Here is a 19,829-nt window from a genome sequence, read left to right as displayed (position 1 = left end):
AAACACAGATTACTGCAGAGCACTTTACAGCAGCGGTGTTCACCCAACACAGGTCGTGCAGGCGAGCAATCATAAATGCCCCCAGCCTTGGCTAATGCTCTTTTCTCCCTCCCCAGCACTGTTAAGACACCACTCTCCTCCACCTACCGCAGTCTCCTTTCTGAATCCGGTTCCCTTGGTTGCCCCTCTCACTGCATTATCCCTGTTCCCATCCTCCCTTTGCCACCCCAGCTTTGTTTATTCCTCTGCTACTGCCTTTTCCCACTCCTCCTCTTCCATCTACTATTTGCACCCTGCCTTCCACCAAGTAACTCCAGTCCCTTTCCCCTCTCCAGTGCCCCAGACCAAAGACATTGCTCGGTGATTGGATTTGACCATACACTGCACAGAACTACTTTATGCTTTTTCTCTCTGTGAATTTTCCAGAAGCTTTTGGGGTTGTTTGGGTTTTTTAAGGTATTATTGAGGTTTTAACATCTGTATGGATGTAAAATTCACATGCTAATTATCAGCAACTTAAAAGCATAGAGTGAAATCTAAGCTAAGCTAGTTTGACTGGCTTTCATGTTGGAGGAGGTCAAAAAAATGGAGCGCTTCTTTCTGGTGGCCTCTTCAGCAGCAGTGCAGCTTGAGCTTGGGCTGAGCCAACTGCAAAACCAAAGTAATGTTCCACATCCAGGCGTCTTGGTTGAAAATTGACTTATGGTTCCTTACAAAAAGACCCACAGTGTTTTCATGTATTGCCCAATCTGTAGAGCATAAAACCTCACGCCCAGATGGGAAATGCCTGCACACAGGGATAGCTGGTGTCCCGGAGGGTGCGCAGGAGGTGCAGGTTGTACCTCAAATGCTGATTTGGTTCTGCAAGTCATAATTCAGGTGCTGTTTGACAGCTTGCTTTGGGGACTGTTCCTAGCTTGTACGTTCATGTTTTCCCCTCTTAGTATTCAGGACGCTGGAATTCACTGCACGAAATAAAATGTCCAGTGTTTGACAGTGAAAAGTGTTTCTCAACTCTCGTGACACACAGAATAAATATCCACGGCGTTGTCCAAGATCCCACAGCACTTCAGCCAGACAGACATCTTGATTTGCAGTTATTTTTGGTAAAGACAGAGCTATATGTTGCAAAGTGATGTAAAATCAGCTGAGAGGCTGCTAATCTCTTGCGTGGGATGTGTTTCTCCTGTAACCATTTGGGAGCAATCAGATGGGCAGTTTACTTCCTCTGAAAGGATGTGCAGACATATTCCGCGGCAGACAAAAGCTTCGGCATTTTTCTAAAGGTTATTTGCACAATAGAAATTCCCGAGAAATGCATGCTGAGTCTCTGAGAAATATTAGAAAAGTGAAGGTCAGGAAATGGCTGAAGGTCTCTCAAGGTGCTTTTGTATTTTCTTAAAATATGTGATCCGCGAATCCATATGTTTGACAGCTTTCCAAATCTTTCTCATTCCTTCTTCATGGTCCTTAAACTGTTTATCAGGCAGTTATGTCTTTGAGCTTGAACACAGACTGCAGCTGTATGATGGTTTGTTTGGCTATAAAATTCAGTTTGGTCAGGTCGTTCCAAAGTATGATATTACTCTGTGAGGAAACGTGTCTCTTTCCAAACCGTTGCGTGAACATCTGAATGATTTAAGTAGGGAATATCTAGAAGAGTAGAGGCTGTCCATGTTGGAAGATCAGGTTTGAGTCTGCAGAAGATTTGGCCCAATAATTAATTTGGGCCAGTGCAGTCTCAAGAATGTTTTTCTTCAGCGAGAAAGACCAGGATGATGAATTTTGTTGCCTGCACTGCTGAGCTTCCCCCCCTACGACAGTGGACATTTGCCAGGTGACCAGTTCCCTGTGATGGCACATTGCGGGGTACCCGTCCACGTCCTTCTCCCTGGCTCCTCTTCTTCCCATGCTCTGCTTTCTTGGGGCATCCAGAATCATAACTGGCCAAAATAATTTTCTATTTGTGGAAACGCTGCAGTGTTTACTCACGGGCAGGGGCTTTGGTTTGGTTTTTGGGGCCACCTCAGTGATGAAGAGGATGCCACCAGGTGGTGCACAGGCTGGCTGGGCTGCAGCGGGAGGGAGGCGACACCCGACCAAAATGTCATCCCAGCACGCAGACAGGACAGGCTGGCTGGGAGGCGATCAGTCTCAAAAGTCTGCTTTGTCCTAAAATCCTTGTCTGAGAATGAAAAATGCATTATTTAACATCTAAGACTCTTTGCAAATGTCTGCAGCGTCAGCGCTTGATAATGTGCAACTGTCTAGTCGTCTCCAAAATCCGTGTTTGACCGTCTGTGTCTCAGTTTCTTTTCTCCCCGTTGCTGACCTGCCTCTCAACAAACACGATGAATGTGCGTGCCGTTCCAGATTGGACGCGCTTCTCCTACAGGCTTTGCAGTATTTGAGTGCAGATTTCTTTTGCCTTATTTAGTTTTAGAAAAAAGTTTTGTTTTGTCTGTCCTAACAAGTGCCAGAAACATAAAAAATTTTTAAAGCGCTTTGCAGAAAGTTGATTTTTTTTTTTAAGAAGGGAACAATTTAAATTGCAATTATTCCCTTTATTTATCTGGTGAATTTATTAACTCCTGTGTTTAGTAACAAAAAGTGGGGTTTGACTTGTTTAAGGGACAGCACATTTTTCTCCTTCCATGCACTGCTCCATTAATTCCTATCAGAGCCACAGTTTAGAATGGTAGAAAGCCTCAGTATTTCTGCAGATTGCATCATTTTCAGTGTTTCATAACTCTATGGAAAATGTAATTTGAAACAGATAACAATAGTGCTGTCTGTTTCAGCAGAACCATGATTTCCTTGTCATTAAGAGGTCTGTTAGCGGGTAGAGGAGGAGGAGTTTTATCTGGATGAGTTAAAGATCATATGGTGCAGTTGAGCACTTTTTTTCTTTTCTTTTCTTTTTTTTTTTTCCCTTCCCTTGAAATCTGCAGCACTGGCCTTTGGTTTGGATATGAAACGATTGGTTGGTTTCAAACTCCTGGCTGCACAAAACCGCGCAGCGTTTCCAGATGTTTTCAATAAGGAGCCCAGAACTGTCGCATCAGCAGCCAATGGATAGGGCTGCTGATCGGGTCTCTTCTCCATTTTGAGTAACTCTCATAAAAGGAGAGCGGGGAGGAGAGAAAGAGAGAATTATTTACTTTTTTTTTTTTTTTTTTTTAATCTTTATCCTCCAATTGTCCAGTGCATTGTGTCTGCGACCACGTAAATATTATATATTGTGTAAACATGCATATAGCTTTTGGGGGGCTGCTTTAAACAGATATACAAAAGAGACTGGAAACCTTTGTTCTGCTCCATCCGGGCTGGGCGTGTATCCTGCGTCTCCTCTGCGTGTGCAGTGCGTGTGTGGATACAAGGATATAAGGAAGACGAGATTTCCAGACTGAAACAATGCAGCAAAAGCCCCACCTAACGTGGGAGGAGGGTGATGGTCTCCCAAGTGGGAGTGTGTCTGGCACATTATCTTCTATTTGTTTATATTAGGGTTTTTTTTCCCCCCCAACAGTAAAGTCTGGAAATTAAAATGAGATGGACTTAGGGTGTCTGTAGTCGTCACTGGCCTCTTGATCTTGGCTGTGAGTCAGGAACATAACCGCAGCAAAACTCTCGGAACAAATTAGGGATTTAGAAGCTTTAATTGAAAAGAAAAAGAGAGGAGAAAGAAAGACTTTTTTTTTTTTTAATAGTGGTTTATTTGTTTGGTTTTGTTGATCGTTTCACTCTGTGGTTGAAGGTGTAGAGGAGTTCAAAGGGATCAATTGGCAATTGCCCCCTAATCTTTGCTATATCCCAATGTAAATTATGGCTCACGGATAGGGTACGGCCATGCATCGAAACTTGCCTGGTTCCCCATCAGCAATGGGCAGACTGTGGCTTTGAGCCACGTGCTTCTCGCGAGCGGTTCAAGTGCTGTTGCCACGCTCCGTCGCATGACCAGCGCCGGGGCTGGCCGCGGGCAATCCCCGTCCTTGCTGGGGCAGGAGGGCAGCCGGCCACCAGTGTCGCTGGGGGTCACAGGATGCAGCCCGCTGCCCTGCAAAGGCATGCGTGGGCTCGATCACAGCTGTTGACCATCCAAAGATTTTTGTGCGTCGGAAAAGTTGGCCTCCTCTCTTTGCCTTCCCGCTCTGAAGACTGCATGTCTCCCAGGGTGTCCCCTTGGCTCCCCTCCTCTTGGCTGGAGATGTTTCTCATTTCTCCTCTCCTGTAGGAAGGGGGAGATACGTTTGCAACCGCAAAAGACTTGGTGTAGGTGCGCCTGCAGATCTGACCTCTCACATGTCTATGGAAAATCCACTGTCATAGTGGTGGTGGCTCACGTCGTGGTCTCGTTTGAGAGGCAGGGATCGCTCGAGCTGTGCGAGCCGGACATTTCTCGTTGGTGGAGGGGCCCCGCAGTTCAGAGGTGATGCACGTTAAGTGCAGTGCTTTGACAGAGCTTGTGCAGTTGTCATTTGGATAAATCTTGGCCAGCGGAGGAGTAGAGACCTTTTATATCAGCAGCCGTCATTAGACTGGTTTGCAAAGAAACTTAAAAAAAACATCTGGTGTATCAGTTAAAAATTGTGGGTGTTACATAATGTGAAATTATAGTGTCATTAGGGCACAGTGACTGCCACAAACTCCTTTACCTGAACTAAATTCACAAACTTTGTTTATAGGTTCCTGTCTTGTAAATTTAGGTTTGAGGAAATCCCAGCCTTATATGGTAGCGTTTGCAAGGCTGGAATGCTGTCACAGCCATTTCTGGTTTCTCATCTCCACGGGCACATGATTGCTGGGATTCATTACTGGTGGAGTAAACTGGTGGCTCCAGAAAGTCCCCAAAGTACTACCACATTTCATGTGTGTCCTCATACTGAAAGCAGAAGCTCTGTTGATTATTGAAGAGAGCGGAGTCATTGGCCGATATCTGGAGCCAGGGGTTGTTGCAGTAAGAGAGACTCGTAAAGGAGAACCTCCTCAGTGCAGCTGGTTGCGTTGTGGAGATGAAGCTTTGGTTGTGAGGGAGAGACTGGAACCTAATGAAAGCGGGGTAAGATACCTCGCATTGACTAGGTAAGAGCATACCTGTGTCATTTATCCTGGAGTAGCTGAAACACTCTCAGTTCACAGCCTACTTTATCTTGTGTTGACTTGTTCAAGTAGCGATGCCCAAAGGTGGACCTCCAAGTGGTGGCTGCCTCCCAAGACATTCTGCAGTCTTAGAAAAAGGTGCCCTTCTCAGCTTGCTTAGGGAAGCTGCTAAATCTAGAGGGTAACTTGATGGCTTTTGCATAATCCGATTGTACAAATTGGGCGTACCATATGCAATATAGCCCAAAATAATAGTTTGCATTAGTATAAAATCCCTTTATTCAGTTGTTTTGCCAAATGTGCACATATGGGAGTCAGCTCATATGCTACTAACAGACAGAAAAGTGGATAGCACTGGAAGGAGAGGAGCTTAAATGTCCACTTGCAGCAGACAGGATTTCTGATTTTAGATGTTCTTTGGAAGAATCCACTTGCATTCAAATGCAGAAGACTCACTTTTTATCTGTTTCGGAAGGATGCAGGATTGAGTCATCTTTGCCAGAATTGGAGCTGGCGGTTACAAAGCGCCTTATACAACTAAGGGGACTTAGGCCACTGAGCCATTCCCTAAGGGGCTGTATGAAAAGACTTAGAAATCCCTAACTAAACTCCATTAATAGAGCGAATCCCAACAGCAGGAGATGTGCCAGGTCACCAGGCGCTGGTTACAAATGGCTTTTTAGCGCGACAATTAAATGTTGATTTGTTGTTGCCATTTCCACTGTCCGTAGCCCCTGCTTTGCAACGCAGGTTAAACGATTTCCCGCGTTTCCATCTTTCTCTCCAGAAAAGCAGCAAGTTGTGCTCCGTACAAACTCCTGCATTTGAATCCAGCCACAGAAAACCTCCCTTTCCCCTTTTCCTCTCTCTCTTTCTTTCTTTCTTTTTTTCTTTTTTCTTTTTTTTTACCGCCCCCGTTCCCTTTTGAATCCGTGAATGAGAGAATGTCTAAAGCCGGGGAAGTATGGAAAGATTTTCTCCCTGGAGAGGTCAGGGTGGGGTGGAAAGTGAAGGGGGCTGCGAGGGGGCAGCTGAAAACAGGAAACCATGTGGCAGTGTGCATGCAGGGCCCAGCTGATGTGAATGAGCTATTGAGAGGGGGAGAGACTCTCTGACTAGCCGAGCAGGAAAAAGACTCCGAAACTTTGCTTTTAAGAAACAAAACAAGAAAACCTCTGCCTTCCAGCTTAAAGTAAATGAGAGAGAACTGTGTTTTCCCGAGAGCAGGTTTCTTTTGCTCATCCTTCTGTGTTCTAACCATAAAAGAAAATTGAAAATGGCTGGTTTTCCTTTTTTTTTTTTCTTCTTCACTGATTAAATCATAAGTTTCCATTCCTGTTTGGGGGAAGCTTTGAGACTGCAGTTCTCTGTCTTTCGTTTACCTGGCCTGGGGGAGAGGGAAGAACAGCCCTTTTTTCCTCTCCTAACCTCTCTGCAAATATGTACCTTCGCTTCTCGTCTCTTTGGACTGTGCAACCATACCGAGCGGCTGAAGCCTGAGGTAGAAGAAGGGGGAGAAGGAAGATTGCTGCTTTTTCTCCCCCCCCCATCTTTTTTTTTTCCTCTCTCTGAAATGATGAATCATGTTCCCACAACTGCAAAGACATTTTCAAAGCTCGGGGAACGCTGATGCAGTACTAAAAAGGCAAGTAGTGACGTCCCAGCCCAAATCAGGAGGGGAGTGGCTTTATTTCATTATTTTCTTTCCTTTTGCCCTGTGCTGTCATTAGAAATTTCAGCGTAACGCAAAATCAAGCCTTCCTGTCTGGTGAACAGTGGACTGACTCTCACAGGAGGAAAGTACCTTTTTTTTATTGTTTCTTTCACATCCAGGCGCACTGAAGGAAAAGACCCATTGGTGACAGTATTTACTTTGGATACGGTGATCAGCTTTTTTTTTTTTTTCCCCCCCTGCGTAGACACACCGTGGCTGAGCCTACCTTTTGTTTTCCCCTTTTGGAGTGTCAGGGTTCCAGTTGCACACATCTGGCTTTTGTTCTCCTTTCAAGAATTTCATTCTGGTGCTTTTTGGATATCAAAATTGTCTGGAAAACTTTTTGTTGTTGTTGTTATTAATACAACAGGAAGGCTCATACCATTCTTAGCAGTTACAAAAAAAATCACATATATAAGCTCTCTCAAAATATCTTTTGTTTGCTATAAATTCCTGCGTTGCCTGCATAAGCAAGTCTCTGTTCCAAGAAGACTTTATCAACCCGTCGCAGCTCTGGGATTTTCTTTTTCCTGTTAAGAGAATTGAACAGGCTGATGTGATTCAGAGAGCGCTGAGACACAGGGACTTCTCTGAACACATATGTGAGAGATCTGGAGCGTATGCCTTGACGAGTTTATCCTGGAGTTCATGGTGGGCTCTGCTTCTCACGTCTTGCCTCTGGTTGCATTTTCCTGGACAAGATGTACGAACGCCACAAGAGGCGATACAGCCTGTGTGACATTTCCAAGGTGGACAGGACTGTAGATGTTGTGTTGTTAAAGGTATGGTGTTGCTTGTTTACACTTCTTTATGTGCTGCTTCCTCATCTTGAACTTGGCCATCTATTCCCCATTGTATATGTACCTGCAGCTGGGCTCTGCGGAGACGGGGAGCAGGTGGAGGAGATCTTCCTGGTCAGTGTGTAGAGGTTTTGGGGTGTTAACATTTGGCATGAAAAGGTTTGATATCATCCCTGCAACCAAATTACCTATTGCAGCATGTAATCAGATATTCTTTCTGAGAGCTCTGTCTGGCTGTCTTTCCTGTCCCCTTGTCCTCTTCCATTAAACAGTCCCAGCCTGTTTTGAAGATTTCACAAATTGCAGGTGCTTTTTGTGTGCAAGTCGCCATTTGGCTAAGAATTTTCATTTCCACTGGTCGCTTTTTGAATTGGGCTATGTGTGTGCCCTGAAAGATGGATTCTGCCCAAAAAGGCATGATGGATGCTCTTGTCAGTTCTGTTTGCCTCTGGTTTTTAGCGGTGCTCGAAGGGTGTTGCTGTTTATCTTTCAGTGTGGATGTGAGTTTTGTCTTAAGATTGGGTAGAGCAAGAGCCAGAAATGGCTCTTGGCTAATTGTCCTAGTGTTCCCTCCTCTAATCTAAAATTAGCAAGTGCTCCACCAAATGGCAAGGTGGCAGTCTGGGAATGTTCTGTCACGGTAACAGCTTTCTGGAGCACCAGCAGTTTCCTGGCAAAGTGCATGGAAATCGGAAAGCAGCCAAAGTGGCTGCATAACACAGCCTGACTTAGATATCCGAACTCATGGGAGAGAATTTCCTTTCTCTCTCTCTTTTGCTGCTTTCCTTTCTTAGCTGAGACGGTGGGTTGCTGCATGATAATGTGGCTTCCTTTTTTTATGGTTTTTGCTTCATGCTTTTAGTTTCAAAGTAGAGATGAAAAAGGAATGAGGTTTTCTGTCAGTACATATAAATATTTCATTTTCAAATGGTCCTTGATCTCTTTATTTACACTAAAATTGACCTAGTACTTGTTAACTTGCATTGTTTAGGAATGAAAGTATTTTCCTTCAAGTCAGTCTGTCCTTTGTTTTCTTGGACCCAAAACACGAACAACCATAACTTGTTTTCTGTATCAGCTGGATTTTGTTGACCATTTTCCAACTGTCAGGTTAACGATGCTGGCTGCACTAAACTGTGAGCCCACAGGACTCAACCTCTAGACGCATCAGGAGTGATTAAAAAATGTAGATGTATTGTACACATGCCGCTTATTGTGCAAAATGACCGCTTAATTATACTTGGGAAGAGAGCTGGTACCCTTGACAACTTTGGTTGCTTATATAAAAAGCACAATCTTCTTTTTTATAAAGAATATCTGGATGCCTGGGTTGAAATGTAATTCACTATAATTATCTGACTTCAGTATTTCTGAAGTCATCGGTTCCCTAAATTAGTTTTTGTTTAGCAAAGCTTAGATTTTAGAACAAAATATGGCCCTTGTTAGTTCCCACTAGTATTTTCCTAATTAAGTTTCAAAACTGTGGGTTATACTGTCTGTTCCTGCATATGATTCAGTGTCCATATATGTGTTCATATGTGCACGCATTGCTTCGCAGATCGTAGACTGTAAATAGTGCGAATGTTTAAAATAGAAGGGTGCTAGTGACAGCTACCATTATAATCTTGATTTTTATCTTCATTTTTAGTCATTCTTCATGTTTTATTCTGCTTTCTATAACATACCCAGTTGGTTAAATTAAATTGTGATGATCCAGGGATGTAAGCCAGCAATAGGCTGCGTCAGTGGCAGTCATATCTTTTAACGTTAATGGGAGTTGGATCAGACCCTTAAGCAGGGAGCTGGGGGGATGACGGTGGTTCTTAAGAACTGAAATACTTATATAAAACAGTACTTTATCTAGATCACTATTTTGGTGGCAGAGTTTCTTAAGTGTCAAGTATCGAAAAGCAAATAAATATCCTTACAACAAAAGCAAAACCAAATAGGACCCATTAGCAGTGTTTGATCTCAATGAAAGTGTAACGAGATAGCTGCTAAGCACCAAATAGCTTTTGGTTTGGCCTATTGATTGATTCTTACAAGACCTCTTTTATTTGAGTGGTAGGTGAATATGCTCTTTGCTCATTTTAAGATGGGGAGCTCCATAAGCTTGACAGGAAAGAAATATAGCTGGTGGAGAAGGGAATTGGAACAAGCTGGGAACAAAGAAGATCTTATGTCATTCAGTTACTGTATGTTTATAGATGGTATTTTATTTGCATTGGTTCATCCATTCTTAGAAAAGTTGCAAAAGAATTTTGGTTCCTACCAACTGTTTTGCAGGGCACATGTCTTCTGAAGGATCAGTGTGTCAGGGCTAAAATTTTCCATGTTTAGATTGTGCCTGAAGCAGTGGTTTGTAAAGTTACCAAAAAAGGTTCAGCAATTTTGGGAGCTGGCAGATGTTTCTTCCTCCTTCCCATGTAGGAAAGCATTGGTCAAGAGGCAGCAGGTAAATCAGTGTTTTAGCCTTCATGTTGGAGGTAGGGCTTCATCTTTGCTGTAGCTCTTTTTGCTGCCGCAGCACTGCAAATGTGCTGAATTTGGTTACTGACCATAGTGATTTGCCACTGTATAGGGAACCCTGGGTGATGTAGAAATGACACAACAATTTGGCATCATCCTTCCTGCCTGGGTTCTGCTGTAGCAGATATCTGCATTTCATCTTCGTGGGGGAATACCTAACCCGTTAATTGTAGGTAGATTTAAGTTCTTCCATAACTGAGGAAACACGGCTTGATTTAACTGCCCTCCAGCAGAGCAGATCTCATTCATTCGGCCTCCAGTTAAAAATCAGAGCATTGTCAATGAAGTTACCATCAGCCCAGTGTTATGAAAATAATTAAGGAATTAAATTCGAAATCTAAGGGGTGGCATTGTCAGTGCTTAGTGTGGCCACATTATTCTGCTTCCGGTTAGAGGCTGCTCTGATAACTCTACTGCAGCGTAGGAGTAGTTCCTCTGGAATGGATCCTGCCCACATGATTCAAAGAGGAATGTGCAGCATCCTAAACTAAAAGCAGTATGTTGAAAAGGTCCAGAAATGTCCTCGGATCACTTGTCTACTCCCTCTTGCTTCAAACAGATGCTTGGCATAAGTCAGAGTGAGGCTAAGGTTTCTTCCATTGTACATTATCACGCTTAGAATGCATTTTTAAGTTTTTCCATGCATTTTATGTTTGTGATTATTTGGTGTATAAGCATGTTCATTCCCTCTGCCCCACACCCCAAAGAGTGAAGTGCTGTCATCGAATGAAGGCTATGCAGCGCCTCTTTGAATTTTGTGGACCTAAAACGACACTGCACTTTAATACTGAAAACAGCATCCACACACGGTGGTCTGTTTGGTTAGTAAAGGGACAACAGAGGAGGGGTATATTTATTCTGATGTGGAGACCTTTGAGTTTGTTCGTTTGTGTCGCGTGTAGAATTAGACCTGGAAGGAGAACTTAAATAAAACAGATGTGTTTAGCATCTGTGGGCAAGGCCAGTTTGGACCTTCTCGAATAACTGGTGTCCTAATAGGGTGTCACCAGTGTCGTTACTCTGTAAAGGGCTTGAGGTAGCACATTCACAGGGGTAGCAGATAAATCTCTATAGAAACCATTGCAGAATTGCAAGAATTGTCACTTTGTCCCGTCTGGCATACCTTGGAGAATGGTCTTCGTGTTCCTCATTCACATGGTAAAACCTTCCTGTAAAGCTTAGGCCAAGAAAAATATAAAGGGACATTAGGAAAAAACATAAAGAAAAAGGTCAAAAAATTCTGGAAGTTGTAAGCTGATACATCTGCTGTTATTGCCTGGCAAGATGATTATCAAAGCAGCGATTTTTACTCTTAATTTGAATTTTGTGTTTATGAAGTTTGTGTCAAGTGCAGCTGAAGGAAGACAGCTGAAATGCCCTTCCCCAGGGCCCCATCCCTCATGCTCCTTTTTAAAGAGGCTTGGAGGATCTTGAAAGGTGGTTTCTGTGAGGGAGGTGAATCAGTCATTGCTTTAGTTTCTAGTTTAGGAATTAGGAAGCAAATGGATTATTCCATTGTAAATGGAATTGTAAAGTTAAAAGCTTATCAGAATAAACATCGAATTCCATTTATGTGTAGAAATTCCTTAAATGAAAATAGTATCCTATATGAAATTTTTAGGAACAATGAAAGAATTAAGATTTGCATTAAAACTGAAGAATTCACCGTATTATTCCTGTATATTAGATAAAGTTATGACTGCAGTTAAAGTAAAAAGCTTTTTTTTCTGCTATTTTTGTTCTTCGATGGATATTTCTAATCTTTCCTAGTGTTAATTCGTGCGGAGTACAGTGTACAAGTACTTAATGATACACCAAGCAAGCTAAAATTACTGTACTAAATATTTTCCTTCCTGCAGGAGCATCTGCTTTTAGCTGCAAGGTAGAATTTAGTTTGGAAGCTGGAAAAAAAAAAGAGAGAGAGGGAGAGAAATGGAAACCTGTGGATTTAGGGCAAAGTTAAAACAATATGGAAGGTGGATGAATCTCTAGAGTTTTGCTAGGACATGAAAGTTAAAATTGTCTGGTTCCTTCTTCTCCAAAGATGCTTCATGTTGATTTATACTGCTACCACTGAGGTTGACAACTGCAAACTTTGTAAATAGTGGAATTTTTCCTGAGGGGTGAGTGTGTTTTCTTTATTGTGAAATAGAAGGGAAGTGTGATCAGAATGGTTAAAATAAAACCAGAGTGTGGGGGGAAAGGGGACTTTACCATGGTTGTTTCCCTTTCTTCATTTTTAAGTTACACCAGGGCAAAGCTTCAGAGGTTGATGCTGTTCACGGGCGGTTGCTTTGGGAAACGGGTGCCGGTGCTGCACGGGGGCCCCGCTGTCCCGGCAGGTACCTCCGGGGCTATGCACCGCGTAGGCGAGCAGCTCCGTTCCCGTGCACGGCGCTTGCCAAAAACGGTGCTTTTGGCGGCGCTTGTCACGGCAGCTGCTGGGCGTCTGCTGCAGGACTCTCTTGGAAGGAAAGCCGTCACCTCTTGCACTGATGCAACTCCTGGTAAGAGAGGTGCGTGCGAGTACGGCAGTGACCGGCCCTCTAAAACAAGTGTTTGGAGCAAGCTCTCTCCCCTACGGCTGCAGCAGAAGTGGAAAGCAGCAGGTTTTGAAATGTCTCCTGAGCAGGAGGAACCGTGAAGCGAGCAGACGTTGCATGGGGCTGCGCATCCCACCGGGGTGTTGGATAACTGCATGGCGAGGCCTCGGTGGGCAAAGCGAAAGGGAGGAAGAGCCTCGGGGAGGTCTGGAAATGGAAGGTCTCTGCTCCAGCGGAGGGAAATAAGAGCTGATGGTCACTAATTGTTCCCACATGATAGGAAATGCAGCAGCCCCTTTTGCTAGCAGATTGTTTAGTTTCTTCCTTTTCTTATGCAAAGAGGCTCCTATATTAAGTCTCACTTCAAGTTTCAAATTAAATGTCTGCAGGAAAACTTCTCTGAGAGTCAGGAAATACATGCGTGCGTGCCCAAAAAGCAAAATCAAATGGTCTAACACTTGCAAGTCCCGTCAGTGTCTTAAAGCCCTCTGTGCACGTTTAGTCTGCTAGTGCTTCACAGGCAAACAACAAATCCTTTGGGATTTGCTTTTTAGTGTCTGGGGATGTGCTTCCATGATTCATTCAGCGTCTTAGCTGCAGATAAACACATTCAGACTTCTGCATGGAAAAATAGCTGGTTCTCTCCTGGCAGTTTTTCAAAAGCTGCATATTGAAACTCTGTTCCCAGGGACTGTTTCATGTTCCCCTCTGCCATCTAAACACCGCTGCATCCTCCCTGCTCCAGCCACAAAGATTCGAGATGCCCAGAGGCCACGGGCTATAATCAGTGCGGGCAGAGAGGGAAGTGTGGGTTTTTTAGCGTCTTCTGTGGCCATCAGCCTGTCGCCCTGTTGACAGACTTCTTGTAGCAAAACAGGGAAGAAGGGAGGAATAGTCTTGTTATGTATGGTGCCTATGGGTCTGTAAAATCCCGAGACGAGCCCATTCCTGATCGCTTCTCTTGTGCATTCACCACCCCCATAACTTCAGGTACTTTTATAAAGTATCTCCTCTACAGCCTTTGCAGTCTGTAGCTTCTTCACTAGCCCTGGGCAACTATTAGCAGGAGGATGAGGCTAGAGAAGAGGGAGTCCAGTAGTGAAATTTTCAGCTGTGGATAGCGGGTTTTGTGTTTTCAGTGTGTTTTAAGTATATGTGGACCACCCAGTTTCCTGAGAGCATGCTGTAAACCTCCCTCAAATCCTGTCTGGTCTCTTTGGCATAGGGAATGCTTGTATATAGTAGTGGTTTCCTTTGTTTGCATTTTGATAATAATAATTACTATTCCTGAATTAGGGCTATTTAAGGTACTTTTCTTCTTACTACTTTATTTTGTACCTAGTCAGGTATATCTGCAACAATACATTAAACCTCAGTGTTACTCTTTCATTACTTTTTGTTGTAGGAAAAAAACAGACATTTTCAATACTTGGCAAAGTCACAGGGCAGAGGATAGAACTGGCTGGGTAATGGGAAAAATATTTGAATCTTTTTTGAAAAAATGCCAATGTCTATAATGCATTTTCAGTAAGTGACTCAACTAGTTCTATTAAAGGCAAAAAATATAATATAAATTCAGCCTAGCTTAATTTATTCTATCACCAGTCACCTGATAGGCTCTAAACACCCTCTTAAGTCTTCTGATTTTTGCTTTCTCTCTGCTGATTACTGTTATGCTGAACAAGACAGTTATCATTTTCCGGTAGTGGATATCAGTATAAACTGGGAGAAATTCCTTTAAATTTGGTGGAGCCATATTGGTTTAAGTGTAAGGAAGATCAGACTCAGTTCAGGAAAAAGTAAGGTGCAAGCCATTAAGGAGTCAGAGTTTGATTTTATATCTGAAATGGGTAGTTCCCTCTTTTGTATGAACTTAAGCAATTTGGCATTTATACTGCTGTGTATGTCCAGACTGAACCTCTAAATTTGCCTTGAAGAAAATGTTAGATATCTGCTCTAAAAAAGGTTCTACTTTGGCTTGAAAGAAAAGAATATTAATGTGATATTTATTGATCCCAACAGTAGTACTCTTTTATGACTGAAAAGTATGTATAAGCCCTGTAGTGAAATTTAATTGCTAGAGACTAGATACCTCCTCAGCCTTGCTGACGGGGCAGTTCTTACATTGAACAAATCTGAAATGTAATCCACTGTCTATGCAGCAGTTAAAACTGAACATCTCTGTTTCACTTTGAAAAGTAAGAAACCATTCTTCCAAGTAATTGCTTGCAAACCCCTTTCTCAAACTTCAGATTGCTTCCCTACTGCCTCTTTCCTTCTCCAGCCCTCACTAGTCTGCTAGTGAAGACGTTACACCGAAGCCCGTCTGTGTGTGAGTGTTGCAGCAGGATGGTGGGGGGCAGCTGAAGAAGGGGGGAAATGGGCACGCAAGTGTGCGCGTGTGCTGGGTAGGGGAGCAGGGAAGGCCGCCATCTTAGATCTGTGTGTGTATCAGGGTCTGATGGGATCTTAGGTGCCTGTCTGTACAAGGGCCTAAAGAGCCAGTGCCCCTCAGCGCGCGCATGCCCAAGGAAAGCAGCACCTAATGAGCCTGGAAGTGGGGAGGGGTGTCATGGGCGTCGCTCGAGGCCTCCCGCCGGTAGAGCACAAGGACCTTCGCCTCTCCTGGGAGTCTCTGGCTTGTTTTTCTCCTTTGCAGACTCTCTGCTCCTTCCCTGTCTCCCCCGGCAAGCACTGCTGGCCTAGGAAGGTCACGGCATCCTTGCTGCTGGAAGATTTTAAGGGCAAGTTGGCCTAGATTATAGCTGAGCCTGACTCGGAGCAGCAGGAAAGGACTAGCTGACCTGTCAAAGGCCCTTCCAGCCCCACTTTGTCATCGCAGAAGTATGGAGGAGGACAAAACCTAACCAAGAAAAATCATGCTGTAGAAAGGAGCTCACAGATCTCGGAGGACAGTGTTGATTGTGAGAGGTGGCTAGGAGGAGGTCACCGAGGCGCTGGCAAGAGCCACCTCGGTTGACGGCTGAGGGGGACTCAGCCAGGCGGGAGAGGAACTCCAGACAGCAGTTGTAAATAACGAGTTCCAGGATCTCAGCGGCACAGGGGAGAAGGACATGGGTCATTAGTTAGAGCAGCCGGTCAGGTCAAGGCTAGGAGATTCTTGGTTTCCTTTTAAAAAAAAAGAAGAGGCAGTGCATTTGTATCATGGGAGAAGCAAAGGAGAAAATTGAGGGGTTGATAATCTGACAAGGGACCACAAAAAATGGAACAGGGTCACTGGGAAATTTGAAAACAAGTTAGAGGCAAAAAGCAAATGAGGAAAATACTCTGTCTGAAAGAGAGGAGGAAAAGGCAAGTGTTTCAGAAAAGGAGAGGGAAGGAGAAGTATTTTTGTCGTCTGAAGTAAGACAAAGTGATCTATTTCAGCGGCTTTCTTTTACATAAAGCATGAGAGATCCTGTGTGCTGAAGCAAGTGAGGAGGGGTGAAGCAAGCCTCTGGATGTGGTGAAGCAGGGCATGGGACTGTCCAAGCGAGACTCGCTGGCGTTTGAAAAAAGTAGAGGAGTTCAGCTAGGAAGACAGCAGAGCTGCTGAAGGAGAGAGAGCATGTCATGGCAAAGGGGTTTCCAGAGTCAACCAATTGTAGACAAAACCGGTGGGAGACGTGTGCTGGATTGGGCCAAGCGCTGTGGACAGTCAGAAAAACTTTAGGGTCAAGAAGTTGGATAAAACATCCCAAGTGAAGAAAAGTAAAGCACAGGCAGAGTCAACACGCAGGGAGAGAGGGCTGAGAGCGGATCAGTCATCAGTGCTGAAAGACTGGAAGTCACGGAAAGGTTGAGGGATGGGCTGAGATGATAAGGGCTGATGTTGAAATAAGCCATGTGATGTGTCTTAGTGTTCAAATGGATTTCCCCCCGTTCTCTAACATAACCATCACTGGAGTTGATGCAAACATGCAAAGTCAAATGTACAAAGCGCTTCTGGTTCTCGCAATGTCCTGGGTACTTCGGCAGCCTGCATTTCCATATTATCAGAGCTTCTTTCTGTCTGTAAGGTAATTATCTTTACAGCAATATGGATGGTAAGGAATCGCTGTTCTGTGGATAGTGAACCAAGGCATAAAACAGGTGAATTCTGCCTGCAGTCATGCTTCAAATGGGACTGGGAATTGAACCCAGGTCTCCTGAGTCCTGAACAAGTAGCTTAAACATTGGCTCATCCTTCCTCTGTGCACCTGCCTTGGGCATGAGTCACTTTGACATGATACACTCCACTGAGAAATGAAGTTTTTGGCTTATTTTAATGGTTTCTTTAGTGCTGTTAAAAAATATCATAATTTACTTCTGAGATTCTTGTTATTGGGACAAAATTAAGCCTGTAACTATATAGCTGCTGGTCGATACAGAATTGTGTTTTAGAAGAGGCTAATCAGGGCGTCGGAGAGGGTAGCCTTTCTTTGATTTGGTATTGTCTGTTCTTTCAGATAAACCGTGAAAGCTGGTGTTCGTTAGAGCCATGTCCCGATTCTTCACTGCTGGAGCCCAGGCGGACCCGGGAGTCTCCAGGTGAGCCACGTGTCTTGCGGGGTGCTTTGCCCCCACATCTCCCCACGCAGGGCAGAAGAGCAACCTGGGGATTTGCTTTGCTTGCAAACCTTCCCCTCACCTTTTCTTATCTTTTTCATTTTTATTTCCCTTTTTTTTTTTTTTTTTTTTGCTCTGACCTCAGGGGAAAAATTACATAAGCTAAAGAAAGTGTGTAATGAATCTACAAGGAGTCGTTGTTAGCTCATGGTTGTAGCGTTTGACTTGTAGTGAGCTGTATGGCATGTTACTTTCTTAAGTAATTATGCTTTTAAGGTATTTTGGACAGTATTTTGATTTTTTTTTTAATGAAATTGAAAGGTCTGACAGGGAGCAAAGACATATGGTTTCTAGCCAAAATGGATAATACAAAAAAAAAACAGGTCAGAAACTTAGGCTCCTGTATCCATATTTAGATCCAAATAAGTGGCTTGTTTTTTGGTTTTTGTTTTTGTTTTGTTTTTTTCCCTTAAAAGTTCCCATGATTTCCAGGCTTCAGGAAGCAGGAAGGTTGTTTAGAGCCATCTTTCCCACACCCTGCCCATCAGCGCTGGCAAGCTCACTACCATGCATGCTGGCTAGTGTCCCCTGTCTGTTCCACAGGGACAGAAAAACTTGCCTGGCAAGTTTCAAAGAGGGGTTGATGTCAAAGATAAGAAAAAAAGTATTTCCTTTCATTGAATTATGCATGTTTAAAACAAACAAAGTGGAGTAAGTTATCAGGGCCATTAACAGTGACTTTGATTGGACTCTTCATAGAGTAGACACTTGCTTTGCTTTCATTACAGCAATTAGAGTGGGGGTCTCACCTGAACCTCCTTCAATTTATGTAAGACATTTGAAAGAAAAACAGAGATTAAATCACTGAGTGTCGATGTAAAATTCAAACACAATCTGTTTAGAGTATAGGCTGGGGAGTGATATTGTGAGTGACTGACCTGAGGGATTTATGCTAGATAAAAGTTCTAGCTCCCATCAAAGTGAAATAAACACTTTTTTGCTTAAAAAAAAAAAAAAAGCTATGCTTGAAACAGTCATGCACAAGAAATATCTTTTTCAGGAGTGTTTAGAAGATAACTTGCAGTATTGCATGTTGCTTCTTTTCTATTTGTTTCCCTAGATATTGCTTGCCTCTGAGTATGATTTTCTACTCTTCAGGCTAGAGTTAATGTGTTCCATTTGATTGCAAAATGTCATGTGTGCATGTGGCTTGCCAAATATATTATCATATATTCATATAGATCAATATTAATGTTATGCTTATTATATAATGCAATGTTATATTATAGAATTATAGTATATATTATATAAGCAGGTAGCAATATATACAAATATATGTTGATGATTATATGCATATGTGTCTGTAACGCATAAATAAAATGAGGCAGTTTTTTAAGGTGACAAAGGAAATGTGCTCTCCTGTCTGACTGAAGTATCAGAAAGATCTCAGGTTCTGCAAGTTCTGTCCTTTCTTGAAGTGTTACAGTTAGTGCACACCCATACCTGAGGCTGCCGTGCATTGCTCTGCCCCGGAGTGAGCTCTGATGCTGAAAGTATTAAGACAATAAGGAAAAGTCTGGCGACGTGTAACAGAGATAAAACCCTTAGCATTCGCAGTGTAACTACAGCAACTGTAGCTTCTCATTTTTCGTTAATGCTTTTGAAAGCAGAGAAGTGTAGGAGATGTGTGGATATCTGCATGGAATTAGAGGACTTAGCCCTTAGACTTAGTCTTGGAGGACATGAGGCTTTGGAAAATGTACATAAAAAAGTTGTTTGGAAGCTTTCTTCCTAAGGCTTTTTACTCTGTAATTTGTTTGCCTCCGTGTTATGTGCAGAAGCATGATACCATCATCATTTTATTTTCATGCACATCTCTAGAGAGAAACAGATAAGCGCAGTTGCACTATAAATCGTGGGTGTGCAGCAAGTAGGCGATAGATGTGTGGTAGGAGTCATTCTTCAGGCTCTGTTATGACACTGCCGTCACCGGGGCTTGTCAGGTCACGGGTGTGCAAGACGGTGCTCTGGATTGTGCAACATGTGTGCCGCTTAAAGCAAACGACACAAACCCTACCAGCTAACCAAGAGAAGGAAAACACCAAAAAATCCAGAATAACTGAAAATAAGTGAAGTATCCACTCAAAGTTGGGGCTTGGAAACTTAGTTCTCAGTGCAGATGAGATGAGGCATGTGTGGGGCTCCCCCACCTCTGTCTCCACCTCATCTTCCTTCCCCGACTTCCCAACCCTTTGTTTCGTGTCCTCTTTCCTCTTCCAGCCTGTGCTGTCCCTCTGCTGATCCTGCAGGGCCTTCCCCCGTTGTGATTTATTGCCTGGGTGAGGTGTCCGTTCATCAGCGCACCTGAACTGTCCCCGCTAGTTTTCCACGGGAACGTGGCTCAAGCCCCTTTGTTTTGCAGTCTGGGCTGTGGACATGCTCCGTCAGCTGCCAGCTGGACCGTCGGCATCCTGGCTCAGGGTCCCTTCCAGCTTCGCCGTCTCTTCTGTACTTTTTCCTTCTTTTTTCGCCACCTTCTCTTCCCCCTCCCTTATCCCCCTGGATTATGGAAAAGAAGTTCAGATTTTCCAGGTT

General features: G+C 43.6%; 1 protein-coding gene across 5 annotated transcripts in view; it reads left to right on the top strand.

The window, feature by feature from the left end:
• Positions 1–19,829, top strand: part of AKAP13 (A-kinase anchoring protein 13) — a 212,700-nt gene that overhangs the window by 132,264 nt on the left and 60,607 nt on the right. For all 5 annotated transcript variants that reach the window (XM_026074447.1, XM_026074429.1, XM_026074418.1 and 2 more), the window contains exon 10: positions 17,135–17,216. In XM_026074447.1, coding sequence (XP_025930232.1) covers positions 17,135–17,216 — 82 coding nt within the window. The remainder of the gene's footprint in view (positions 1–17,134; positions 17,217–19,829) is intronic.

The sequence above is a fragment of the Apteryx rowi genome, unplaced genomic scaffold (assembly GCF_003343035.1).
Source record: "Apteryx rowi isolate R43461 unplaced genomic scaffold, aptRow1 scaffold_11, whole genome shotgun sequence".
NCBI classification, from domain to species: Eukaryota; Metazoa; Chordata; class Aves; order Apterygiformes; family Apterygidae; genus Apteryx; species Apteryx rowi.
The sequence above is the reverse complement of the archived record's forward strand: the minus strand, read 5'-3'. Positions and strand labels throughout refer to the sequence as shown.